General features: G+C 38.2%; 2 protein-coding genes and 1 pseudogene across 2 annotated transcripts; 2 read left to right on the top strand and 1 right to left on the bottom strand.

Moving 5' to 3' along the window:
• Window positions 1-81: 81 nt before the first annotated feature.
• On the bottom strand, window positions 82-20,125 carry LOC146472138 (H(+)/Cl(-) exchange transporter 5-like). The gene is made up of 16 exons (XM_085120726.1): window positions 19,433-20,125; window positions 15,993-16,199; window positions 15,166-15,429; window positions 14,473-14,562; window positions 12,667-12,722; window positions 12,026-12,094; window positions 10,385-10,538; window positions 9,592-9,677; window positions 8,970-9,094; window positions 8,133-8,247; window positions 6,897-6,992; window positions 4,211-4,269; window positions 3,585-3,692; window positions 2,729-2,853; window positions 2,236-2,330; window positions 82-1,074 (listed from the first exon to the last, which is right to left on the bottom strand). The coding sequence occupies exons 1-16, from the start codon at window positions 20,123-20,125 to the stop codon at window positions 984-986; spliced, it is 2,433 nt and encodes an 810-aa protein (XP_084976852.1). The 3' UTR covers window positions 82-983.
• Window positions 13,258-14,207, top strand: LOC146472139 (uncharacterized; annotated as a pseudogene).
• Window positions 20,126-20,283: 158 nt separating the features above from the next.
• LOC146472137 (protein YIPF5-like) lies at window positions 20,284-25,437 on the top strand. Its single transcript, XM_085120729.1, has 5 exons — window positions 20,284-20,692; window positions 20,864-20,898; window positions 22,398-22,508; window positions 23,632-23,816; window positions 24,510-25,437. Exons 1-5 carry the CDS (start codon window positions 20,326-20,328, stop codon window positions 24,670-24,672), a joined length of 861 nt encoding a protein of 286 aa, XP_084976855.1. The 5' UTR covers window positions 20,284-20,325; the 3' UTR covers window positions 24,673-25,437.
• Window positions 25,438-27,486: the final 2,049 nt, after the last annotated feature.

The following is a 27,486-nucleotide window of genomic DNA, read 5'->3' as shown; positions in this document are numbered from 1 at the left end:
TTAAATTACAGAAAAAGGGAGATGTCAACTTTGTGGTTGCCACACCATTGTTATGTAATAACAACCAAGTACACGGTCACGTGTATCAAGACTGTCTGGCATTTTATTTAGACTTGAAACACACTCCTTTGGAACCTTTATTATGTTATACAAAAATAGCCTGAAAGGAGTAACCATTATAAAATAATTGAATTATTTTAGGAGATTAATGTTCTGTTGCATACGGTCAAATCGTTCTCAAAAGCCATACTGTGCCCTTAAAATGGACACATAGTACTCCAATCTTTCGTTTTATACCTCTTGACTAGAAGCCAGAAGGTGTATTTGCTATAGCGTATCGATAATCAAGGTGACGGAAGGAACGTTGGAGTGAATAAATTTGTTTACTGAAAACTAGTTACTTCATACAAATGAAATGAATATTGAGATCCAAGCATACTTCACTTTTTATCAACAATAAGGGTTTCGTTTGTCAAGTATTATGTACAAAGAGAACGTAATTATGAAACATTGTATTGATTTTAGTTTTTACACCTTTTCTGTGTGAGCCATACCAGGACACGCAAAATTTTTTAACCTTCTTAACTACTGTATCGGTTGATGGCATTGCCGCCATGTTGGTGCCAAAACAAAAGAAAATTTGCTCACATAGTTTGCATAAAAATGGAAATTACAAGGTCCTAAGGTAAATTTGGAGGTTTTCAGCTTTCCTTTCCTTCATGAATACATTTTAATGTCAAATGGAGCGGGTATTCCACAAACCCAATTTTCCAACGTGCATTTTATCAAAGATCTACGTGTATGATCCATTTTAGGTCCGTTATTAGCATTTCAAAACTTACGGTCCCCCAGAACTTGGGGTCCTGAGGTACCTGCCCTATTTGTCCCAGGCTAATCTGCCACATTTACACCATTATGGAACGGTAACATGAAATTCATTTAGTACAATCAAGACCTTATAAATTATGGTATTTAATTAGTTATTAATGGAAGAGTATAGAATCTGGATCTTGGTTGGCTAGTGTGGCAATGTGACGCAGCACATCCTTCTTTGTGATGATTCCCAACAAGCGACTGAAATGTAAAATATTGGTCATGAAACACTAATGTTTTATCTATTTAAATCCAAGGACAGTAGAATGATATAAACCTTTCCACATAACAAATAGATAAGGGTTTGGCCACTGTAAACAGATTCGAGAACTGAGGTTTAAACCGTTAGCCCTTCGAACCAGACTTTCCTTTTGAGATAATGTCTGCTATTTTATATGCAGCTAAACCTTGAGGTAACTGAATCATTAAACTAAACCCACCACATAAGTAACCAAGGGAAAGATGAATATCTCTTTGTTTACAGAATTATTAACACGTATCTTTAATGTCATTTTTAAAACGGAATAGTTAGTTGTGTAGGATATGTACTTTTGGTTGAATTTATAAGTTTTTAACTCTACACTGTATGAAAGTAAAATTCTAAGCTTTCGACTCTGCTAGAGTCTTGTTCACAGTGATTTGGTCAGGTCACGTGACATGTGACCTGACCAGCCTTGGACAAAGATCCAGACTGGTTTACGAGAGGAGTTGTGGAGACCATCATCAGAGCTCTCGTAAACCAGTCTGGATCTCTGTCCAAAAGGCTCTCCCTGTGGACAAGACTCTAGCAGAGTCGAAAGCTTAGGCCTGATCCAGACGCCGCTCCACTAATGTGCCGAACCTAACTGATGAATTAAGTCCGACAAAAGAGCGGCGTCTGAATCAGTTTGGTACGGCACTTTAAATTTGGTGCAGCAAACATCGTTGAGTTCGAAAGGGTCTGCCGCATTATGCGACAGCGGCAGCTGATTCAGACGCCGCTCCTCCCATGTGCCGAACCAAATGCATAAATTACTCATTGTTTGCCGGCGATTGTGATTGGCTCAAAGCTCCATACCATGACAAGTCACACAAACGTGACTGTCGCTTGATTCTCTTGAGTCTTTTAGACATCACAAATTTGTTTGTTAATCGACATATAAGGAAGAGGTGACTACAAGTGAAACCATCTAGAACAGTTACAATGAGGCCACGGTCCCAAACAATTTGGCCAGGATACAGCAGTTCTTCGTGAATCTGATCTTATCGGAGTGGCAGGGATGGCTTAGTGGTGAGATCACTTGCCTCCCATCCTTTACGATAAAGGATATTAGTTACTATGAGAAAAACAGTGGACAATATCTATGTTAATAAATCACTCACCCATTGTGTGTAACTAATGTTTGTCTCAGCCCCAGTCTACGGAACATTTCTACCACAGTCTCCATGGGCATAGCATCAGTTATCTGTATGGGACTCTGAAATACACCAACGATGCAGAAGATATTAAGCAGTTTCTTTATCGTGATTCGGCAAATATTTCTCGTGGTATTTTGCAAATTTGTGACTATTTAATTTAGTTTGCTTTCATTGTTTACTACTATATACTGAAAATTGTGTTTGCTAACTGTTGGGATTTTGTTGTCAACAAAATCAGTAACTAAACAATTACACAATTACGATTTACAAAGGCAGTGTCAAGATTCAACACAAAACCAGCAATTACCACTAAAACACACATTCCCAGTATTTAATTTTCGCTTTATTGATTGCCTGTTTCAGTACACAGTTAGCTAGCTGTAAATTAGACCTTCTAGTGTAATTATTTAAACATTAGAAAACCCTAAGCCTTACGTGAAGCAGTTAGGTTGCCTACCATGTCCACAATGTGTCTAAGACTCAAACCAGGTGGCTGACCAGGAGGGGGGTACCGTGGGGGGTTTGGCATGAAGTACACTTGTGAGGCTGACACCACTTCTTCATCACGAGCTCGAGCATGACCTGTGCAGACAAAAGGAAATTATATATCCAACACGAGGAAGAGTGTTTCATCGGATTTGCAAACACTGGGAAGTCGGTTGAAAAAACGAGACGAGCCGCGTTTTTTATTGCCAACTTCGAGGTGTTTGGAAATCCGATGAAACACCCTTTCGAGTGTTTGATATAGCTTCTCAAATCATTAATAATTTGGGAGAAATTCATAGCAAAAGTGCACCAAATTTTATGATAATTAAGATCACGTTAGACAATGTGGAGCAGTTTCTTGTCCGAGGAAACAGCACAAAGGCTGGCTCACGCTGTTGCGGAATCCCTGCCACTTAAATATAAATATAGATATGTGACTAGGCTAAACACTAGAGTGTGTGCATTTCTTCTTTTTTTCTTCCTTTCCTTGAGCCCGCCTCGAATAGCTTGATAGTTACCTCAGGGTTCTCAAGTCTTTGTATGTAATTTTATTATTTATCCAATAAAGTTGTTGTTGTTGTCAGTTGGTAGGGCACCAAACTGCTGTGTGGGAGTTTGCTGACTGTGCATGAAGAACTTTGTCACGTAATCGCGTGTCGTGCTTTGGCCTTGTTTCTGCAATGGGGGGCATCAGTTACTTGTTACATGACCTGGTTGTGCCGTGAAGTGTTGAAATTTTCATCGACCACCTTTTCAACAATCAGCCAAATATATTTACTATATGTTATCTCATTATCACTGAAAACTTGTGCCCCAACATGACTTACTGATGGCAATGTTGAGATCTCTCCTTAGCACGAATCCAGCCAGTCTCTGCGATTCATTATCCACTATAACGGGAAAGCCCTCGAACTCCGTTTCTTCAAGAAGTTGTTCTACAAGAAAAAATGCTCTGGGTCATTTCAGTTCGGAAATCAATATGTGAAAATATGTCACACTGCAAACATTGTAACATTGTACTTGAGTTTTTATTGAGTTATTGTATCATTGTGCTCAAGTTATTATTATTATTATCATCATCATCATCATCATCATCATCATCCTTACATAATAATAATAATAATAATAATATTATTATTATTATTATTATTATTATTATTATTATTACTATTATTATTATTATTATTATTAAATTATCAAATGTTAAAATGTTAACAGCTGTATAGTAAGGGTAGGTTTTTAATTTGATTTAATTTGTTTTTTCTTTTAGAGGGCCACAAGTTCGTCAGTAATTTGAGTTACTGTTGTGAGTTACCCTCTCAAAAAAAAATCTGTTCCCTTATCTTACTTCACCTTTCCAAACTGACACCATGAATGTCATCAATAAGCTATAAAACTAAAGGCTTCTTATTATGATAATGTTATATTCAGGTAATAAAGAATGTACAGGTACCTATGTCTCCAACAGTAAAGCTGTCTTGAGTTATGCAGGACAAAGGAGGGTCATTTTTTCTGTAGAAATATTAAATAATTTTGTTTTGCGAGTGTTGTTTTGGTCAATATGTACTGAATGTGAAAATATATGTAAACCTTCATTTGAACAAAGAAAGTTAGCAACTTATTGTAAGCAGCTGCAAAGAAGAACATAAAAAGGTAGGAACACAAAACAACAACAAAAACTAACAAGCTAAGAAAACAAAACAGCTTCAGTTGCCCTCGTAGACCATTGTTACAGACAAAACTTATGGTCATTTAAGAGTCATTGTCTGAGTAAACCAGGCAGAGGTGAAAGATGGGGGTCGGCCGATTTCCTTCAAACTTTCACCATTTAATGTCTGTCCGAAATGATAATGAATGATGCTATTTAGCAATTCTCCTGCCGTTGCGTTTCGTAGTTTGACCGCCCCCCCTGGTTTTGACTCTCACTGACCCTGATGTCACGCAAAATATATGCAGAATTTGAAGGTCAATAAAATATATTTCGCGTCATTTCTGGGGACTCATATCGATTGCTTGTATTGTTTACCGTCTAAAAAACGTTGTTAACGGAAAATATCCCGACTTAACATAAAACTCAATTTTTTATAGAATTTTGAAATTTCCTTGCGATCGCAAAAATGTTTTGGGCCAAATGTGAGGCAATTTCGAAACGGTTTTTCTCAGAGGTGCGGCGTTTCTTTCCGAAAATTTCAAGATATATTTTAAGCCAAACATCTGTTCTCCCAAAATCAGCAAACTCTAACTTGAGCCATTAAAATGCGTTTGCATGAGCCACGCTCGAAGTCAAAGATTACTCGGTATTTTTGCTAATAAAGTTCAACAGCGGGTTTTTCTTTATTTCATCTTCTTCTTCTTTTTTTGTTTTTTATTTTGGGTTTTTGGATAAGCTCGATGAAACTATCTTAACTCTCCGAGGTAGAACTTCCCTGGAAGATTTAGTTGAGTGTCGCTTTGGGCAGGAATAACATCAAATTGGTGTTAGCTCACACTTGATTTGATAAAGCGTGACATGTCACGGTAATTGGCAATTTTGTCAAACGTCATCATAAACAGAACACATTTCCCGCTTCTTTTAACATTTCCATTCTAAACTTGGTAACAGCAAGCTTTTCCCTGATACTAGATGAAGTCTTGGAGTCAGTCTGTTGTCGATAATTGTTAACTAAAATAAAAACAGCAACAAATACCTGTGAAACTTGCCACGGCAAGAGAAGCTTGATGACCGAACCTCCGGTATGTTCGTTACATAACAGACAATTGAAAGAACAAACCCGCTGTGGAACTTTATTAGCAAAAATACCGAATCATCTTTGACTTCGAGCGTGGCTCATGCAAACGCATTTTAATGGCTCAAGTTAGAGTTTGCTGATTTTGGGAGAACAGATGTTTGGCTTAAAATATATCTTGAAATTTTCGGAAAGAAACGCCGCACCTCTGAGAAAAACTGTTTCGAAATTGCCTCACATTTGGCCCAAGACATTTTCGCGATCGCAAGGAAATTTCAAAATTCTATAAAAAATTAAGTTTGATGTTAAGTCGGGATATTTTCCGTTAACAACGTTTTTTAGACGGTAAACAATACAAGCAATCAATTTGAGTCCCCAGAAATGACGCGAAATATATTTTATTGACCTTCAAATTCTGCATATATTTTGCGTGACATCAGGGTCAGTGAGAGTCAAAACCAGGGGGGGTGGTCAAACTACGAAACGTAACAGCAGGAGAATTGCTAAATAGCATCATTCATTATCATTTCGGACAGACATTAAATGGTAAAAGTTTGAAGGAAATCGGCCGACCCCCATCTTTCACCTCTGCCTGGTTTTCTCAGACAATGACTCTTAAATGAAATAGAAGAAATATATTGAAAACTAAATAAAAGAAAAGGGTTGAAGGCACTGAAAAACGGGGTTGAAAAGGTTTGAATCACTGACCAAAAAGGAAAGTGTTTAAACTACTGACAGCAATGAACAAAACAATTGAAACCACAGAAGAAACAAGACAAAGCATTGAAACCACTGAAAAAAATAAAGAAAACGGTTAAAACCCGTGACAAAAATGGACAACACTGTTGAAACCATTGAAACAATAAACTGAGGGAATAAAAAAAAATGGCTGAAACAACTAACATAAAACAAAAAAACGCTTGAAAAAACAGACTAAACTAAAGAAAACCGTTGAATCAACTGAAAAAATCAACAAAACGATTTAAACCACTGACAAGAATTTTTAAAATTACTGATTTACTTGTCTGTTGTGAATCCAAAACTTTCTGTCAAAATGATGGGCAAATGGATACTTTCGTTTATTGTCTTGTTTTCGGACTAAGAACGTTTTTTTCTTTTCTACTAAATAATACGAAATAAATAATGACCTTTTTTTACCCTCAGCAGTGTTTATGGTAGAAGTGCTAATGGGGTTGAGCAATAAACTTCACAAAGAAATAATTTAAATTGATCATAACGTGGTTAAAAATCTCAACTGGCAGGAGGCAGACAAGCTGGCTATTAACAAGCACAGCCGAGGAGTTGGACTAGGGACTACTGAGAAACAACTCCAGCTAGCAGCCAGAGCGAACCCCAAGTCCGGTGTCCTCACCGCTCCACCACACTGCCTTGCTGTGGTGTTTGAATGTTTACCTTGGTTTCATGACGTCTGCAACCAGAGTCGTGTGCGTGAATTCGTCCTTGCTATCCAGAAAAGGGTAGCCATTCAGATGAATGTGTCCATCATAACTACGATGGGAGTCAAGTGATTTAAACGTGAAAGCACTAAATAGTCATTTACTGTTTTTATAATGGTGGTGGTGATATCAGTTGTTAGGGGGTCTCAGGTTCCTGCTTCCAAGGGCCTTCACCTATGATCCCCCCCCCCCCCCCTCCTGTGTCTGGTACCTCCCATAGCCACTGTCTTACCACTCCTGTGTTTGGTGCCTCCCACAGCTTATGCCCCACCCCTCCTGTGCTGGTTACCTCCCAGAGCCTCTGCCCCACCCCTCCTGTGTCTGGTACCTCCCACAGCCTCTGCCCTATTTGGTACCTAGTACATAAACCCATTATATAGCCTTTGGGGTGAGGACAACTGTGACATTTTAAGGACAAGCTTTCATCCAGGGACATTATCATCTCTTACTCCATCATGTCGGAAAGGGTTCAATTATGTTATAACCCTGCACTTTCTTGTGGAAAAGACAAACCAGCCTATGATGGTCACGGCCTACAAGTTGACTTGTTTACTCGATTTTACAGGATTTCCGATTTAAGATAACTACTTAACAAGAAATATTTAAATCAATGTTTCCTACACCATAACCAAGATTAAAGATTGTTAAGTGTCGAAGTTGTTTAAAGAGTTGAATTTGAATATCATTAGGGGAGCAGGGATAGCACAGTGGTGAGAGCACTTGCCTCCCACCAATGTGGCCTGGGTTTGATTCCCCGACTCGGCGTCATATGTGGGTTGAGTTTGTTGTTAGTTCTTGCCCTTTCTCTGAAGATTTTTCTCCGGGTTCTCTGGTTTTCCTCCCTCCACAAAAACCAACATTTCCAAATTCCAATTCAACCTGGAACACACAGACACTTTTGAACGAGCTCCTTGAGCTCTTTGGTGCTTCATGGGTAAATAAATTACATTATTTTATATTAACATTCACATCATTAGATATAATTCATTACCTTGATAATGATGTTAGATACATTGAGACATTGATTAACATTGCTTCAAGCTTTTAATAATTATCTCTTGTTAAATGCTTCAATAAGCAACTGACCTTTCAATCTTACTATTAATTTACGATATATAGCATTATTAATAATTTTTATATTAAATTTATGTTACGTTTAAGATTCTTATTTTTTCAAGATGTGGCAGGATACATTCCTTCTTTTATAAATGCATCTCCAATCCATTTACTTGTCATGATAGCCACCATCAATGGCACAATGTACATCAGTCCTCCAGTCAGTTCAAACATTATCACCACAAGCGAAACTGAAAGAAAATTAATACCAAGGTATTCAGGATATTGTTGAGGCATGATGGTGTTGTGGTTAGCATGTCAGAGTTTTGATCCTTCAGAACTGGCCGGCCAAATCAGACATGTCACAAAAGGGAATGCACAAATTTGATGGTCTGGTCACATGCTGGTACTTCCAATTTCTTCAGAAAAGCAGGAACCAATTTTGGAATGTTTTAGTTTGAAAATTTCGCAGAATAATGCCTTCAAAATGACCCATTCCATTAACCGACTGACTGGTCTGGCTGGCCAGTTCTGATAATTGGAAAGTGCCCTAAGACATAGGTGTCATTGATGTGTTAATGGAAGAGAAAAGACTATGAGAGGGGAGAAGATTGGCTATGCTTGTATTGATGAAATAATGGCAGATGGTGTGCTACATGGATGTACACTGGGCACGCAAGAGCTTGTGAAGTCTCACAATAATGACGAGGAAGAAATGATGATGATAAATTGACTATAACAACAAAGATGATACCGATGGCAACAATGATGATGGCAATGACAATGGCGATGATAGCAAAGATGATGATGAGGATTAAAATGATTATGATGAGAATGCTGAGGATGATGATGATGAAGAGGAAGATTACTGTCTAATGATCTTTTGAGAGTGCAGTCTTGGGAAAAGAGGTCATCCCATACCTGGGGTGGCATGATTGACAAATCAGTTCCAATAATATTATTCAATAGGCACCTGTCATTTTTGTGACTCCACCTAGCACTGCAGCAGCTCCAACCATTGCATACAATCCAGGAGTTATGCAAGTTGCAATAGATTTACCACACGACGACTCAAAGATGTACCACTGGGGGTTGTGGCTGGATTGAGAAAGGAAACAACAACAATGAAAAAATTTAATCACAAATAATTATTTACAATTTTGAGATATTTTAGGTACCATCAAGATTATCTGATTGTATCCTTATATAGTTACAGCATGCAAAAATTCAGCTACTTCTGAGCAGAAGAGAGAAAAAAAAACACCTAAAAAGTCACTTTGGATTTTTTCCAGTCTGCTCTTCAATTACAAAGTCCCAAGAAGTTGATGTTATTATTTATTCCACTGAATCAAATGGTAACTAAATGAAAAAGAAAGCTACTATGTTCTTGAAATTATATTGTAAAATTAATACAGTAATGCTGGTAAACAATAGCAGAGGAAAGTATAATTCATATACATATATCATACCATCTTCATTCATTAATTACTTCCTTTAAGAAAACAGTTGAACCTGTTTTAAATGTAGCCAGCAAACCATTCTCTAAGGCCAACCAATTGTTATCACAAAAAGGGTCTTTGTTGCAGTAAACTTACAAGGCAAGTTGTTCCATACCAATACCTAGAACTCTTCCCATACAAGCTCCAATTGCCATGCTTGGAATAAACAACCCAGCAGGTACCTAAAAGTTACAATGATTCCAATGTGACATGCAATATTTACTTATTTGATTTATGGATTGACTTTTTGGGTACGTAATTAAGATCTAGGCTAATCAATCAAGGTGAGCACTACAAGCTGAAAACAACAACAACAATCTATTGATAAGGGACTTCCGTTACAAGTACAATCACACTGAAACCTGCAAACTGATGTCAATGTTAAAGAAATCTGATTTAACTCAACACATAACAAACTATAACTTTAATTTAACAATAATTTCAACATTGATCCTGCTATCCTAATGAGAATTGAACAGTGCTAAAGGCTAATTTACACATACCGATTTATCAGCCAATACATGGTATACACTTTGTCAGATCAGTAGCACAGGGTGAAAATCAGCCTGGTTCAAAAAAGCTGTAGTACAGATTTCCACACAGATTTCTTATAAGCTGGGTTGATTTTAGTCTCTCACTCATATCCATTCTCAAATTGGGCCAAGTCAGCAAGGCCAGTTAATTGGTATGTGTCAATTAGCCTCATAGAGAATACAAGCACGTTCTGGTGTGTCCTGGTAATAACTTGAATAGTCTGCAAATGTGCTCTCTATAGTTCTTTTTAACATAAATTAATAAGCAGACCAAGTGCGGTTTACTGCAAAAAACACCATTTTAGATAATAGACAATGAGGGCATTTCCTTGTGAAAACAACTAAAATATGTTTACCTTTATTCCAAACGTAAACACGGTAATGACAGCCTTGAAGATCATGGCCAGAATCAACTGCCACACTGCCTTTTTTACTCCATCGCCTGCCTCAGCACTTGGCCAGCGTGGATCATTCACATTCACAGTCGAGTTCCGCACATTCTGGTAATCACTGTAGAAATGTATGCATCAAATAGGGTGAAAAATGTGGATGGAGAGAAACAGATTGCCAACTTGATAGCTCAAATTAATCTTTTGTCTCACAATTGTGTAGCAAAGGTGTTGATTGCAATGCTTTGACCGCTACACAGCTGGTCTTCATCGGGTGATGGCGTCAACTGCCCTTATATCAATGTAAGTAGCACCACAGTTGATGTGACTAGTGTATTTTGTTCCTCGGTTTGGTTTTTAGTGATTGGTGGATTGGGCAATGAGTATCAACACCTATGCTGCACAGTTGGGTGACAAATGATTAATCTGAGCTATCATAATTTTCAAAACACGATGACACCTTTCATGACATATTGCATACTGTTCCACACATCTGCCATCTTGGATTTTTATGGTTCATAATCCATTGGTATACAAGATCAATAATTAACAATAATAATTATTAAAAGACAACATAAAATGTTCAAAACTCAAGGGGAACCACCAGCTGCAGGCAAATGGTTTCACTGCCAAGTTTTGAACATTTTATGGCATCATTTTATGGTCTATAAATAGAGTATAGACCATAGAAAACTGCCATCAATTTGTTTTTTATAATTACATGGAAAAAGTACAGTGGAACTGGCTTTATTTTCCACTGAGAAAGTGCATGTGTTACATCTGATGTCATTTTTATTACATGTACTCTTATAGACAAATTATAGCTACAAGTCAATCAGCATGCAGGAATTTTGACAGTTATTGTAAAAATTAAAGGTTTTACACCATATACACCTTGGGATGATCAGAATTAGCCTGAGTAAATGGTGTTGTTTCATAGTGCCACCACTGGTCTGAAAGGACTCTTTTCACTTAAGCAAGATAAAAATGCACAGCCACTTTTTAATATTAGCTCAAAGTTATCAAATTGGGAGAGTGTTTAGCAGTTTGTATTTTAAATGCTCTTTATAATAGCAAATGCCACCAGTTAAGTTTAATAAGACAAATTCTGAGGCATATCTTTCTGCATGGAGACCATCTCTGAGAAACTTTATAATAAGTCTTTGGTAATTTAGAAACATGCTTGGACAATATCTGATAACCAACTGTTATTTCCAGCATTGTGCTCTGCCCAGATTTCACACAGCATATTTTTCATGAAGGCAGCACAGTGAGCCAAGTGAGCAAACTTCTTCTGCACACAAACTAGAGGAGTGCTCTGGTAATATTATCATCATGCATTAAGGAGCAACAAGAGCTGAGTCTCGTGTAGAAGCAATCAATGGATGACACTCTGTCCTGTGAGTGTCAGCAGTACTTTCTCAAATGTTAGACCTACCTGTACAGATGAAAGTAGGCCAAGACACAGTATTTATGATAAAAAAAACTAACAGACATTGTGCTAGACTTGTAATCATTTAAGAACCTAAAAACTTCCCTAAGACTACGTATGGTCAGACAAAAAAATTATAATAATTGAAAGTACATGTAAGACTGATTCAGCTATACCATAGTTCTGAGATGTCATCTGGACCACACTGAGAAAAGAGACGTTTGATCAGAACACTGCTGCTCTCCCTAAAGAAACAAAACATAAATCAGCGTTCAGAACTTGCAAATTCTAAGAGCAAAACCCTGCCTCAATACCATCTCACAACAGCTACAGTGTATAATGGGCCACCTGACCCAGTCCAGCCAGGGAGAGGAGGGTGGTTGTATGTGATTGCTCGGCATATCTGAGTTCATCTCAGACAAGTTACTTGAAGGCTAGCTACTGAGCAAAGGTTAGGTGTCAGTAGCATTTTGCAAATTTATTTAGAGATCCTGGTTTTATTACATTGCACAACACATAATTTCTGCAGGTATTTTTATAGATGTTCATGTACAGTGGAACCTCTGTATAACAACGTGAATGATATTCTCCAGCCTGGCCTTTTAAAATGTATGGAACAGAACCTTGATATTAAATGAACCAGTTTGCCTAGTCCCTTGGCACTTCGGTAAAACAAGGTTCCACTGTGCTGCTACTAAACACTTTAGTTTGCCTTAATAGGGTTACTTTGAAGGGAATTCAGCTTGTACATAATCCACTAAATGCCTCAAAGACTTCACCAAGTTTAGCACATCAAATTATATCAGCAGTACACTACCTGGAATATGGATTTGGATAGGCTAATAATGCAGTGATTAGAGTCACCAATAAAACCTGAAAACAGAACACAGTAAAAAGCAAAAGTATTAATAAAATGATTTTCAATAATGCGAGTGCTTGAATTTCACACTTATCATTTAAATCCAGGTACTGATAATTACGGATAGGAAAACTATGCTGTGGTTCCTAAAGTTCTACATGTAGCTTCCATACTTTTTATCCATTCATAATTAATATTACTGTCAGTAGTTGTTTTGTATACCATTTCACGCACTTTTTAAAACTAAAAGATTAAATACACAGGCAAGTAAAAACTAGACTCCCTCACAGCCGTTTTTAGTGTCATCACGCAACGTGGGGAGGAGCATTGCGTGACGACACTAAAAACGGCTGCTAGGGAGACTAAGTAAAAACTAACGATATCATGTTCCGACGTTTCGGCAACGTCATGATACCATTCTCAAGGAATGAATAATACAAGCGAGTATCAAAGGAGGACCTCATTGATCTCCTGAGTGTGGCTACGAAGGAACAGCTGTTCCAATTTAATGGTTCCCTCTATGAGCAAATCAATGGAGTGGCTATGGGTTCCCCCCTTGGTCCGTTACTAGCTAAGGTCTTTATGTCATCTTTGGAAGAAGACCTAAAGATGGTTGGCAAGTTGCCTCCTTATTACTGCAGATTTGTCGATGATATCCTCATAGTTATGCTCGATATCATCACAGCTACGGATTTCCGTAATACCCTCAACCACGCCCACCCTGCTGTCAAGTTTACCATGGAGATCAAAAAGCACCCCAAATTGAGACCAGGGTTTACGTGAAACCTACTAATACCGGCTTACTTCTCCATTACCAGAACCGGTACAAGTGAAGCTTATTAACAACTATGCTGGATCATGCTCACGGGTTATCCTCGTCATGGATTTATTTTTCGGACAAGTGTGAATGCTTGAAGTCTGTGTTTTCACGCCTAAAGTACCCTCTACACCTCATCAACTCCACCATTAACACCTTTATCAACTGGAGAGTTGCTGACCAGCAGACATGCAGGCCTCGCCAGTAATGGAAATGACGTGACCCAAGTGATCATTCCTTTTAAGGATCAAGTTTCCGCTGACATTGTTAAGACTCAGTTGAAAGACCTTAGTCTTAAGCTCCAAACCACAATCCAACTGGTAAATTGGCCAAGATCTCCAAGAATTTGAGCCCAAACCACAGCTAGTTAACCAACAATGTGTAGTTTAACGTTTTCAATGTAACCTGTGCGATACAGGTAGCTATATTGGTTATACTCATGCACATCTGCATGCACACGTTGTTGGCCACAACAGTACTTCATCCTCTGTGCGGAAACATTATGATAATGACCATGCGAGCGCAGTCCCTGAAGACCTCCTTAGTTGTTTCAAAGTACTGAAAAAATGCAGGAACAAATTTGATTGTTTAATTAACGAATTGCTGTACATCAAACAATTAAGACCATGCTTGATGCTTGAATGTACAAACAGATTCGATTCGCGCCAAAGTATTTATTTAAATTACCCCACTAATGCAAATCTAAGATCTTACTCTGTTGAACTCGCTTGTATTATTCATTTCTTGAGAATGGGTCATGACGTCGCCGAAACGTCGGAACATTATATCATCAGTTTTTACTTGCTTGTGTATTTCTAAAGCATTATTAATTAAAAAATTAAATATCATTTTTTATGATACATAAATTATATGCCAGTTTTAAATTCCATTTTTATATAAAATACTTAGTCAGAACACCTTACTTCTCTAAATACTGATAAACTAACCTCTGTAACTGGATATTGCCCTAGTTTTGTAGTTTTCCTCCGTTTACAATACCACAGATTAGCTTTGATGAACAAAACACCAATCAGACCCTGGAACAAGAGAACAAGAATTTGTGAGCGGTTCTAATGCAAATGAAATAAAATTGGTTCACTAGGATGAACTTCAATCTGTAACTTCACATTGATTTGCTCCTTTTACATGTAAGACCCAACATATAGTGACCAGCATCTAATTTATTCTTACAATATCACTGCTTTATCCAATATGTAGGTTATGAGAATAAAGATAATGATCACCAAAGATAAATTCTATGCTATGCTGTGAAGTTAGCTGACTGCTATCATTTACATAGCTGCTGGGCATGACAGTTTTAAAAATCCTCTAGCTCCTGGCCACAAGTCCTTCATGCTCATTAGTAGAGCATCTGAAGGTCACAGGTTTAACCATGTTGGGATCACTCAATTTTCCTTATTTTTGGTATGCCTGTACCACTGACTGAAAAAGTAAATCTATTAATTAACCACCAGGCTTAAAACATAACATCACATTTCTTTCACACATACAACTCATCGACGTTTAGATCCTAGCAGTATATGTACTGTAGGATTTTATCACAGTAATGGCCTAGCTCCCACGAGTCTCACTGAAAAAAAAAATATTTCACTCCAATGGAAGTCCGGTTGAATACTTACCCCTAGTGCACCCAAAAAGATAAAAGGCACCAGTTCAAAAAGTTTCCATGGAGTGTCATATTCCACATAAAACATAACCAAGCGACCTGTTCCAAATGGGTTCATGTACTTAAGTGTAAAGGCAGCTATCATTGCACAGAAAAATGACCTCCATAATGTCTTCATTGGAAAGTAATAGCTGACTTCTTCCAAACTGAACAGGACACCCCCAATAGGAGCACCAAATGCCACAGATACACCAGCTGCAGCTGCAGCTGACAAAACCTATAAGCAAAGCAACCATTACTTAGTCATTTGCCATTTACCTTTGTAAGTGTGTGAAAAGCCAAAAGTGCCAAGTTTTAGATGTTGAACATTTAACTGTCAGGTTAAAGGCCTCACTTTAGGATTTCATCCACATATAGAAAAGTTAAAAACTATCTTGCATTTAAACAAGATACAGTCGACTCCCGATAACTTGAACCCTCACTAACTCGAACCGCGCGCTAACTCGAACCAATTTACCTTTCCTTTCAGGTCATTTTCTAAATAATTTTACCCTTGATAACTCGAACCCCCGATAACTCGAACCTTTTTCAATTTCCCTTGAAGGTTCGAATTATTGGGAGTCAACTGTATAGCATGTTACAAGAGAGCTCTGTAGGACCTTTGGGGCTTTCTATTAAAGTAACCTCCAGTAGCACAACCTTAGGCTTGGCTTCTGCTACTCTCTGAGGTCCACTTTTGCTCAGGGGTGGTATTGGGCAGGGGACTAGGGGTCCAAATCCCAGAGAACCAGCTGGTAATCAAGCCTAAAAAGACCTTTTATAAGTATACCAAGCACACACCTCTCTTTTCTTGGCTTCATTTTTGCTATATTTGGCGAACATATATGAGAAAAAGTTTCCACAGCAACCTGCTACATGAACAAGAGGACCTTCTTTTCCTAAACTTAAACCAGCAGACACAGCTAACATCATTGACAACGATTTGATGATAAGTGTCCACCGACCAAGGTAACCACGAATGATAAATCCACTTAGAATTGTCTTGATCTACAAAGCAAAGGTAAATACAACCATTTATAAGTGATCAGAATCATTACTTAGACAAAAGAAAGATGTGAAATGTGAAACTCAGCAGAACTACATACACTGCATTGGCTAATGTTTGTGTATTATATGTTCAAGTATTTCATAGGGCACGTGTCACATGTGAACCCCATAAAAATAACTAAGCACACCAGCAGTCTACCTGTGGGTCAGTGATTAGAGTATTACAGTGGCATTTGGAAAGCTGTGGGGATTTAACTCCTAGCTAGGCATACGGTATTTAGTTTCATTGGTGCTAACAACAGAATGAATGCAGTTTACTTATGATAAAAATATATATTTTTATTAACAACTAGTTGTAAACTCAAAGTTTATCTGGGACCACAACCCAGAATAAGTAAACAACCATACTTTAGATATAAATAGGCAAGGACCCAGAGGGATGGATGTGTAATAATGGGCATGTGCCGCTGTAAAGGGTATGGTTTTATTTTAAAGCAGTTTAGTCTGAGATAAGGTATAGATATCATATAGTTTTGGTGTAAAATAGGATATAATTTTTCTGGGAAGCTGATCAGTAGTATGAAGAATTTAGGAGAGAAAGTGCTATACAGCTGTACATGGGCATAGTCCCCTGGAAAAAGAAACATGCACAAGAAGTCATTATGCACTCAATATTGGGTCAATTCGTATCAAATTTGGACACCAAACAGATCTTGGAGAGATCTGCCCAATGGAAACATAAAATCTTACCCCCCTCCCACATAAGACATGATTAACCACCCCTCCATTTTTTGTAACATTTTCCTCTTACACTTTTAAGACCAAGTCACCATTTGACAAGAAACTGTGTGCTGAGATCTGCAAATTAAGCTATAGTTTAGGGGTATACCCAGTGTATACGAGAAGAGAGATGTACTTTAAGGTTTTTATTTTCTCGTTTTAAACACTTTTCATTCTTTTCTGTGACGTCCTTTGTTTTAGCTGGAATGATTTATACAATGCCCAAGATAAAACCTTTTAATTGATATATTACAGTTGGTGTAGGGGTTCACACTTGCCGTTTTACAAAAATACGACATTTCCCAGTTGATAGGTAGTGTAGGCTTCTAATATTATTGTATTATTAACTGTCCCCAATTAGTAGACGGGTATTTCTCCTTGGCTAGCTACTTTTGGGTTAGTAGTAAAGTCTTTGATTGATTGATAGATTGATTGATAGATTGATTGATTGATTGATTGATTGATTGATTGACTGACTGACTGACTGACTGACTGACTGACTGACTGACTGACTGACTGACTGACTGACTGACTGACTGACTGACTGACTGACTGACTGACTGGCTGACTGATTGATTGATACAAGCGAGTGAATGTGAAAAAACAGCCCAACAGTTGACCATTGGCAAGAAGAATTTAGTTTTATAAGAGAACAGGGAAGAGCAAACCTGGGACATGGTAGGGATTTCCAGTGTGCAGGCTATGTAAGGATCGCAAGATGTTACTAGAAATACGTGACTCCCAAAGTCCCAGCAGCACATAACTAACAAAAAAATTCAGATTACCCCTCCCCCCAGGGGGCAAGTATGTGCATGGCAGTTTTAGATATCACCAAGAATAACAGACACATACAGCTGTACATGCAAATACTTAATTATGCACACATTGTCAAGTTTTCAATTCTTGTTCATACGCAAGATGGCAGGAAAGAAACTGAACACATACACCATAATAGAGTATGAGGATATAAGAAAATTTTTCTCAGTTGGTGACATCACTTAATGGAGAATTATTTATGTCATGGTAACGTGAAGACTCTGATAGGCCTTTAAATAACGCAGTGGCTATTCGTACGGCACCCGTACGGCGACTTGTATTTGCTATTTGTACGGGAGTCCGAAGATTTCATAGGATTTCTCTGTAATTCCTGATTCTCGCTTATCCAAATTATTATATTTACCTTTAGAAGGAATAAGCGAATCCAGTGAGTGCCCTTTCTTTGAGCGAGATAAGTTTGCGTACTCTCTGCTCACTAAGCGAACGAGCCACTCGCGACACTTCAAACTTTTTCCGAGCTACTAACATAGACTCGCACATGTCACGCAACCTCTTCTTCACAGATCAACTGGCTACAATTAGTACGCTGTAGCTTAAAAATGTGCGAAAAGAATTTCTTATACTTTATAAATAGTTATAATACACTGACTTGCATCGGGGTGTAAGTGACAACTTGGTAATTCAATGAATTTGAACTCACGTTGGTAATCCCGTACGAATTATTCGCATTTTTGCTATTCATACGGGAATTCTTCTTCCTTCTCTAGTAGGCGCAGTTTCAGTCATTGCAGTGAAAATTTATACCTGTGTCAGAAGGAGAGGTGTGTTCTGTTATCTTCAACATAATTTCTGTACGGAAATGCGAGTGTCTTCCATTAAGTGAAACTCCCATTTCGCGGCTTTCTGGCCGTACGAATAGCATCACGTAGGTTGGGAATACGGGAGTCCACGGAACTGCTTAATCAGTATACCACCGGTCAGGATCAGTTGTCTGAATTTCTCAACCAGGTTAACGATTCTTAAATTTAATGATAATTTTTACTGATACTCATAGGAATCCCAAATGAATAGCAAATATATATACCAGTCGCTGTACGGTCTCTTCTAATCGCGTGAAGTGTGCGTGAATATAGCACAAAACAATTCCAAGTGTCGCGAGTGGCTCGTTCGCTTAGTGAGCAGAGAGTACGCAAACTTATCTCGCTCAAAGAAAGGGCACTCACTGGATTCGCTTATTCCTTCTAAAGGTAAATATAATAATTTGGATAAGCGAGAATCAGGAATTACAGAGAAATCCTATGAAATCTTCGGACTCCCGTACAAATAGCAAATACAAGTCGCCGTACGGGTGCCGTACGAATAGCCACTGCGTTTAAATAAAGATGCATTATGCAACAAAACATCTTTTTGGATGACATCCTTGTAACTTACTAAAATGCAGATGTCCAATTTTCTTTCTGGTACAGGTGTCAAAACTGAAAAACTACAGGCAGGTTGCTCACAGTACAAAAATACTGACTTCGTTTTTATTTGCAATTTTCCTGTATGGCCTCGCTCATCTAGAAACCTCACCTCTTACAGGTTCAATATAGGGGAATCTGAGATCACAATATAATTATTTGATTTTCTGTGAGGTATCTGCTCTTACATATTAACCTACTAGCTTTTAATCTCACCTCAGGGATTCCACTTCCGCAGGCATAAGGTGCAAACCAACGAACCAGAGCGACAGCTAGCAAAGCGAACAATAAAGCTATAATAACGTAGAGAAAATAGTTAATCGCATATGCCGCGGCACCACTATGTGAACCAGTGAAAACTTGCGCCCAGGTTTTCCACTGATGACAGCCAACCTCTTGAAAGCTTGTGTTATCTGACCAACAGCACGACTCTTGATTAAACCAGAGATTTTCAGGACATACACCAAGCTTTAAATCAGTCATCCAGGTTGCTCCAATGTCTATAATCCCAGCGCATAATCCTGCCGCTAGACCAACAAGAAACACGACAAGCCACCCTGCCCAAGCATCGTTGGCTTGTTTCAACCGTTCCCAAAAACTTCCTCTTTTCATTCGCCGCATCTCACGAAACCTCTTTCGCTCTCTCTGACGATCGCGCACCCAGTCAATGGTGTGAAAGTCATCGTACTGTGCCAAGGCGACAGCCTCTGGTTCTTCGAGAAATACATCGTTTCGGGCATTCCGTGAAAAGCGTAAGTTACTACCCTCCACAATGGGATGTTCTTCATTATCAGAACCACCTAAAATGTTTTCCAATCTGTCAGCGCTTAGCGAACTCTCAGAAATATCTGACGGAAAACGATTGCGATCCATGTTTTTCCTGCCTAACGTCTCAGAACTCTGGACCATGAAATAGTCGAGAAGATCAGCTGAAAGAGGAAAGAATTGTGATTTCCCTTGTGACTCTTCCGCTAGGCATCCAGGCTTTGAAAAGTACAACTTTTCTGCGTGGCTACAAAGCAATGCGCTGAGCAGCCAGGCTTTCCTGATAAAATCGAGAGCGCGGCTACCAAGCTGTAAAGACAACAACAAGATCCTGTTGCGAAAAAATGTCGAATTTCGGCGGAGATAGTAGCGTTTCCATTGATCAGGATTTTTTCGAAAGTGGGTATACTTACAGTGAACAGAAAGAACAGCCGTATGGCGGACACAAATATAGTCCCCAATACCCAGATTATGGACAAACCGCGCAACAAGTGCCCACATATAGTTACCCCCCTGCAAACACTCAAGGATTTTACGACTCGACAACTTCATACGATTATGGTGGCAATTTTTCCTACGATTATGGTGCTTCAGGTCCTACAACTATGAGTTCGGGTATCGGTGGAGGTTATGGAATGGAAGGATCCATGAAACCACGGCAAACAAGCGAAGACTACACAAGTTTCGAAGACGAGCCTCCACTTCTTGAAGGTAAAAACGTGGCACACTTCCAAATCCATGGAAATTCAATATGCTGCCTGTCACTCACTTTCATGACGTTACTAGGGACATTTTCGATGCTCTACTTTATTACGCTGTGGCATGTTATATTTGGGGATTATTTTTTTGAGATTTAATACTTTTTTTTGCACCCTTTTACAGAGCTAGGTATCAATTTTGAGCATATTTGGCAAAAGGTAAGTTGAAGCACACGCACTATACATTCGTGACAGCGTCATATCATTGATTAACAAGAGAAGCCCTCTTAATTCTATAAATTAATTCTGTTAAAAAACAGATCTATAATGATAGCTTACTTTTATTTGTTTTATTTATTTATTTATCTATCTATTTATTTATTTATTTATTTATTTACTTATTTATTTATTTATTCATTTACATTATAAGTCCATTTTCAATACTGAATATACAGGACTAAGCTAATAATAATTAGAAAAGAGTAATAACAATAATTGTTACAGCCTGTTGCACCTGATCTGGAAGGGTACAGGTAGTTAAGAAACATGAGAGACTGGACTTATGACTATGATAAACCCTACCCTACCCTAGTGTTAGCCAGCTTTGCAAGTCACATGCTCTTGTTCGCGTCTTTATAGCTCGTAAACCAAAAGTGTTGTAATCTCGCTCAATGTCAAAAGGTTTTACATCAATTTCTAATGGCCATTAAACATTGTGTTCAAGAGGAACGCTGTGTTTCGTCAAGCTTCCTAACAAAAATAAATATACAAACTGTGAACTAATACACTGTAAATCCTAGAGATAGCTTCCTTAAAAGATTCAAGCGATTTTGCCAAAGCTACTTGTCTACAGTTGGCAGTCTGTTCCATTCCAGTAAGGTTCTTAGAAAAAAGGAAAACTTATAAAAATCACACCTAATAATGGCTAATTGAAAGCATGCCCAGATGAGCATGTAAAAGAATAATGTAACTGCGTGAAGTTTTGAACTTGTAAAGCAAAGACAAGTGGGCAATTGTTCTGCGAGATTGCAATGTCTTCCAGCCCAGGCAATTCAGCATATCAAACACACCGTCCTGAAAATTGTAACGCAAAAGGATCCATCTAACTGCTCTACTCTGAACCAGTTGTCACATTTTTGTGGGTGGGTGAGAAGCCATGTGTGAACGTGAAGCCGTGGTTGTAGAGATCTGTTTTTACCCAGGTTACAGAGTAATGAGGCATGCCACAAACCAGTCCTTCAACCCTCATACCCCTACCCATCAAAAAGTAACTGGGAAAAAAAGAAAAAGAAAACCAAGCCCAGAAAGCTACATGTGACTTCAGTGTGGAAACACCACACCATGCCTCAAATCTGTTTCTTGGGAATGATAAAAAAACAAGTGAACCCAAACTTGGTGTCTCTTATACTGATTCTGTTTATCATAAATATGGGTCCAACAATTTCCATATCCAGGAGGATGGTCTTAAAATCATAAGTATAAAGGTAAACTAAAATTTCCAGAGGGGTGGATTGGAAGGGTCCAAATTGAAATACTCTCTGTGGGGGAAGCATGGATATTGCATGAAAAAAAAAATAGCCAGTAAACTTTATGCCCGGGCTTTATGTAGGTGGAACCATCATACTGACTAACCAAACTGTGGCATCCATAGAACTCTGACAGTTATTTGTGATCATTGTCAAGAGCTGATAACTTGTTTATTGATTTTCTTGTTACAGACATTGTCTGTTTTAAACCCATTACAACACACAGAGGCTAACATCATGGATGACACAGATCTAGCTGGCCCATTGGTGTTCTGCCTGGCATTTGGTGGATTCCTTCTTCTGGTAAGAAATAATATAATATATATGCTGGATTGTACTGCAGCTTAAGAACGGTGCCTACTAATACCGAAGTATTTTTGTGCAGTTTATGACTATGCGGGAAAAGCAGATCTTAGCAAGGGCTATTGGAATCCAAAAAGAAAATTGGGGGTAACCATGCATTTTTCAGAGATAACTTAGTAATAATATCTCTAAAAAGGGCCAAAATATAAAGCAATGTATGGGATTTTTTCCTAAATTGAAGCTTAATTATCTCTGAAAAATGCATGGTTACCCCCAATTTTCTTTTGAGATACCAAGAGCATTTGCTTAGTTCTGCTTTCTCCGTATAGTTTTAAACCGCACAAAAATATTCCTGTACTAGTTGGCACCACCCATAGGAAACCCGAGTATCTCGAGATGCGCAGAACGTATGCGCAGTAACAATAGTAGGCACCGTCCTTAAAGGGCAAACCAGACTTCAAGAAGTGTTCCAAACTTCCAGAAAATACATGTAGTGATGTTCTTAAAACTACTTGTCAATGAGTGGTTAGATGAATTAAAATGTTCCATCTACTGGGACCATTCCACTCACTCTTGGTTATTCAGTACCTGGTATAGCAGTGGGTGGGTGGGGGAAGGGGTGGTGGCTTCCCAAAGGGTCCTCTAATGACTGTTATGCTGCTGGACTTATGTTTGTCTCTTACCTATTTCAGGATGGTGCCACTTTTATTCAGTTTTCTCCCCATTTCCCTTTAAATACAAGCCTCTCTTGGGGCAACCATAGTTAATTCAACACTTTCCAATGGATCTGCTTTTATAAATAGTACATGACTTGGTCATCTCCACATTATTATTTCTTGACCATAATCATGTTAACTCTAGTAATCATGTTAACTCTAGTAAGGTCAAGGAAATGGCGGGGGTTATCAAAGATGTCACTAAGAGCTGACTATTGGCAAATTTCACTGTCTGAATGGGATCTTATCACTGCAGTAAATACAAATACTAAAGCCTAATTTTCAAGGTACATAGTCCAAAAGAGCGAGGTGAGTTGATTACAAATGTAATAACTGGAAGCCTTAGCTACGTTCCTGAGTGACGAGAATTTTTGCCACTCATGGCAGTAATTTTATTTCATTTTCAGTCTGGAAAGGTTCATGGTTTTGGTTACATCTATGGTGTTGGTCTGCTGGGGTGTGTTTCTATGTATGCCATTCTAAATCTTATGAGTATGACTGGCGTTTCTATTGGCTGCGTTATTAGTGTCCTTGGATACTGTCTTTTGCCCATGGTTATTTTGGCAGGCATCTCCATCCTTCTTTCATTACAGTAAGTACCAACTGTTATTATTTTTATTTTCTTGATCCAAACCTATGGATTACTTTCTTTAAATTCTCACCACAGAAAACTTGAAGAATGGGGTTAGGTTACAATCAGTGATACAATTCTAAGGGTAGCCAAAAACTAGTAATGATAAAGTGATTCAAACAAGGTGAAGTCTTCATTAGGGGCTCACAACTGGCATTATTTAAACTGGTTCCTGGACTAATACTTCTCCCCCTGATCCATTTCTGTTGTACCCTCCCCCCCCCCCCCCCACCATATACTTTCGTTTTGTTTCTCCAATGGTTTAATTTGCAAGTACCAATTTATAAACCTTGGCAAAGAGGGAGAGAATGTGGAAGAAGGTTTACCATTTAAGAAAACAATACAATAATATGATGCAGGGACGAATGTATGAGTGTATTGTGCCGTTCCAGAAAGAAATCAATATCCACCCCATGTAAGGTCATTGGAAATTCCGAGGAGGAGGGAGGGAGGTCTTAAAAGTCAAAATTTTAGAGGCAAAGTGTGAAGCTAAACTGGAATTTCTTGGGGGGGGAGGCGTGGTGCAAAACAAAAAACCTTCTTTGGGAGGGGTGAGTATGGATGTTTTCTGGAATTGCATATTCTGACAGTCACAAAATAATGCTTCAGACACTGATGAGGCAATGTTTTAATTACTAAATGAATGTTTTTCAGGGGAGTCATTGGGACATTGCTAACAGCTACTACGATAGGCTGGTGCAGTTTATCAGCATCTAAGCTCTTTGTGACGGTACTGGCCATGGACGCTCAGCAGCTTCTTGTTGCTTATCCCTGTGCATTGTTGTATGGCGTTTTTGCTCTTCTGACAGTTTTTTAGCATCAACATACAATAATGAATGCAGTTGTTGAACAGAGACTGAAAGCCAGTTTTGTTGGTGTTTGACTTAAAGGTGCTCTGATAGAGGATTTTTTTTTTCTTCTTTGCTACCGTACCTATTTTCTCTAACTGGCTTTTTAAGCAGTCTTCTCTTTGTCAGATAGACATAAAAGTTATTTGACTTACTAGTTATCGGTTTTGGATTGAAGTTTGCCAGGTTTGACTATATCGTAAAATTGATATTCTCGTGATGGTGATCAACAAAACCTCCAAAACAGTAAAATTAAAAACTTTTGTGATCCAGCTTTTCTCTTACTGAGAAAGCCAAACTATATATGGAACACATGGCAAAATTAATATGCAATACCAAAATAAAATTCATCTCCATATTTGACTTCAAATAAATTGGAAAGACTTTTCATGACGACATCAGCTTTCCTGAAAAAGGGAACAATTATTGATAACCAATAACTGTCGTTAATTTCACGTTGATCCAGATAACAGAACACTGCTTATTAAGTGATTGAAGAAAATTAGGCATGGTCCATAAAGTGTATCAAACACGTTAAGATGTGTCACCAGTGAAGCTTTCTGTCACTGCTTTTGATCTGGAATTGTGCTGATCACTTTGAGGACATTATTGTTTTAACAAAGTTGCAGCCTAAAATCGTGGACCCTCATAGCGGCTTTTATTTCCATAATTTATTTTTGACGTTTTCACTTTTGGCTTAGTGAAAAGTAGTAAAATAAATATTTGTTTGAGGATTCAGGTTTCCTAGCCAAATATATTCAGATGATTGCTATATGGTGTTTGCCGTTTACAATAAGATGTGATATAATTTTAAATAACATTTAACTGTGAAAAAAAAATGATGGCTCACACAATTTGATGTCTTCAACATTAATTTTAAATTAATGGATTTCTTAGACAGGTTTCTGTTGTGAGTCTGACAGTTTAAGATTTGTTTTCTATGAATAGCTGTTCCATTTTTATTGAGAACCTGTTAGGGGTTTTAGGGATAAGAGCAACTGGCAATTAAAATAATTTTGGGGAAAAAACAGGGGGGGGGATAGGGTACTCCCATATACAAACTATAATGTAATTATATAGATAAGTCATGTTTGTGGCACCATATTGAAGGATTAGGTTTTTGAGCTGTTTGGGTTATGGGTATAGATTTTTACCATTTTGGTCTGAAAACAAGTATGGATTCCAGAAACCAGGTCTGAAAATGGGTATGGATTTTAGAGGCCAGGTTTGAAAAAGGTTACTGTTAAATGACATAATTATTTTGGTCTGAAATAGGGTCAGGATTTGGAGAACCGAGCCACACATGACCGCCAAAAATTCTGAGGAGAGCCCCCCCCCCCCCCCAACCACCTCCAGATGTACATAATTAACCTTTAGTTAAAAGCTGCATTAAGCTCCCGTGTCTAAGAAGCCCCCATTTGAAAGGTGAACTTCTTAAGGAGCCTCCTCTGTCCATTTGCATGTTGGATAACACAAAACAACTAAAAAACTTGGCAAACCAATGTGCATAACATTCAGTGAAATGTCTATTGGAAATCTTGGTCTTCAATGCGCAGGAGTATTTTTAATTATTTGTGTCAAGGTAAGAATAACTGCGATACACTATGGTAAAATTTTGTAAAAGCTAGGTCAAGTTTTGTCCAAAATTCATGATTTCAAATGAGCCCTCCTCATCTTTATAAATTATGGCCCCCTCTTATGTTATTTAATTATTTTATTAAGGTTTAAGTTTCTTTTAGGAAAACAGACTTCCTCCTTCCTTAACAGAGCCTCCTTATTTATCTGTGATGGACAGATTCCATTCTTGAGTATCTGCCTTACTTGTTATTTAATTTCTCCCTGTCTTGAGTGTAAAATTTTTATTGGTCTGCTTTGGATAACCATTAGTCTTTTATACATTTGGTGGATGTCTTAGTCAAGTGTTGTTTTTGTCTTCTTTCTTAATTTTATTTGCTTCATTGACTGAATGAATAAATCAGACTGCTATTTTATCATGACTTTTCAAAATGGCAGATATACCAATGAACTGGAGATAAAAATTGTCTCCAAAAGCAACATCACTCATAAGCTATGAACTTCAAGAAATCCCATTTGAGTCAGTTTTCTGTCAGTGACTGTATTTACAATCACTTGACTTTTTCAACCATCTCCCAAAACCCATTACTCCAGTAGTGAAAAGCATGTTCTCCTCACAAATTACGTTCGCAATCACTTGTAAACAACCATCTCCTATATATCCGTTTATGCCGGTATCAACAAGCACATTCTCCTCACAAATTGCAAGTATTTGTATGGTACTGGTTAGGAGGAATTGGTTCTGTCAGGGACTTGTCAATGTTAAGCCCTAAGGTTGAGGGGGGGGGGGGGGGGGGGGGCCAGACTCATGCATAGGACTTGGGGGCTGCAAGATTATCAGTAATATTACTTATCATTACATGTTAGCATCTGAAAATAAAGTCTTACCTTGACTTACTGTCACTCTATCCAGGTGACAGTCCTCCATGTGAATTTCCCAGGGGTAGCCCCTGCCCCCAGGGTACGCCCAATATAATTGACTATATGGGGGCGACTCTGCCCAAAAGGGGTACCTTTTTGAGGATGGAGGTATAGAAAAGGGTATAAACATCTTCAAATGATCATTCTGCTTATTCTCATGACCTTATGTTAAATAGTGATACTGTGAAGATACTCTGATAAAATGACATTGGTTTGTTATTTGGTTGTGTAGCAAAGTTGTTTGATGGTTGTTTATGCTTTGATGGTTAATTGACAACTGAAGATGA

This window comes from Pavona decussata, unplaced genomic scaffold (genome assembly GCF_977016875.1).
Source record: "Pavona decussata unplaced genomic scaffold, jaPavDecu1.1 SCAFFOLD_102, whole genome shotgun sequence".
Classification (NCBI taxonomy): Eukaryota; Metazoa; Cnidaria; class Anthozoa; order Scleractinia; family Agariciidae; genus Pavona; species Pavona decussata.
Note: the sequence above shows the minus strand (reverse complement) of the source record. Positions and strands in the feature narration are given on the sequence as shown.

Bases quoted from the DNA above. Each gene is read 5' to 3' on its own strand.
- LOC146472138 (XM_085120726.1), bottom strand. From the start codon at position 20,125: ATGGTCCAGAGTTCTGAGACGTTAGGCAGGAAAAACATGGATCGCAAT. The intron at 14,563-15,165 runs GTAAGTATTCAA...CTCTTGTTCCAG, and splicing joins TCTTTTTGGGTGCACTAGGG to GGTCTGATTGGTGTTTTGTT. The intron at 10,539-12,025 runs GTATAGCTGAAT...ACATTTCTACAG, and splicing joins GATGACATCTCAGAACTATG to TGATTACCAGAATGTGCGGA.
- LOC146472137 (XM_085120729.1), top strand. From the start codon at position 20,326: ATGTCGAATTTCGGCGGAGATAGTAGCGTTTCCATTGATCAGGATTTT. The intron at 20,693-20,863 runs GTAAAAACGTGG...ACCCTTTTACAG, and splicing joins CGAGCCTCCACTTCTTGAAG to AGCTAGGTATCAATTTTGAG. The intron at 23,817-24,509 runs GTAAGTACCAAC...AATGTTTTTCAG, and splicing joins TCCATCCTTCTTTCATTACA to GGGAGTCATTGGGACATTGC.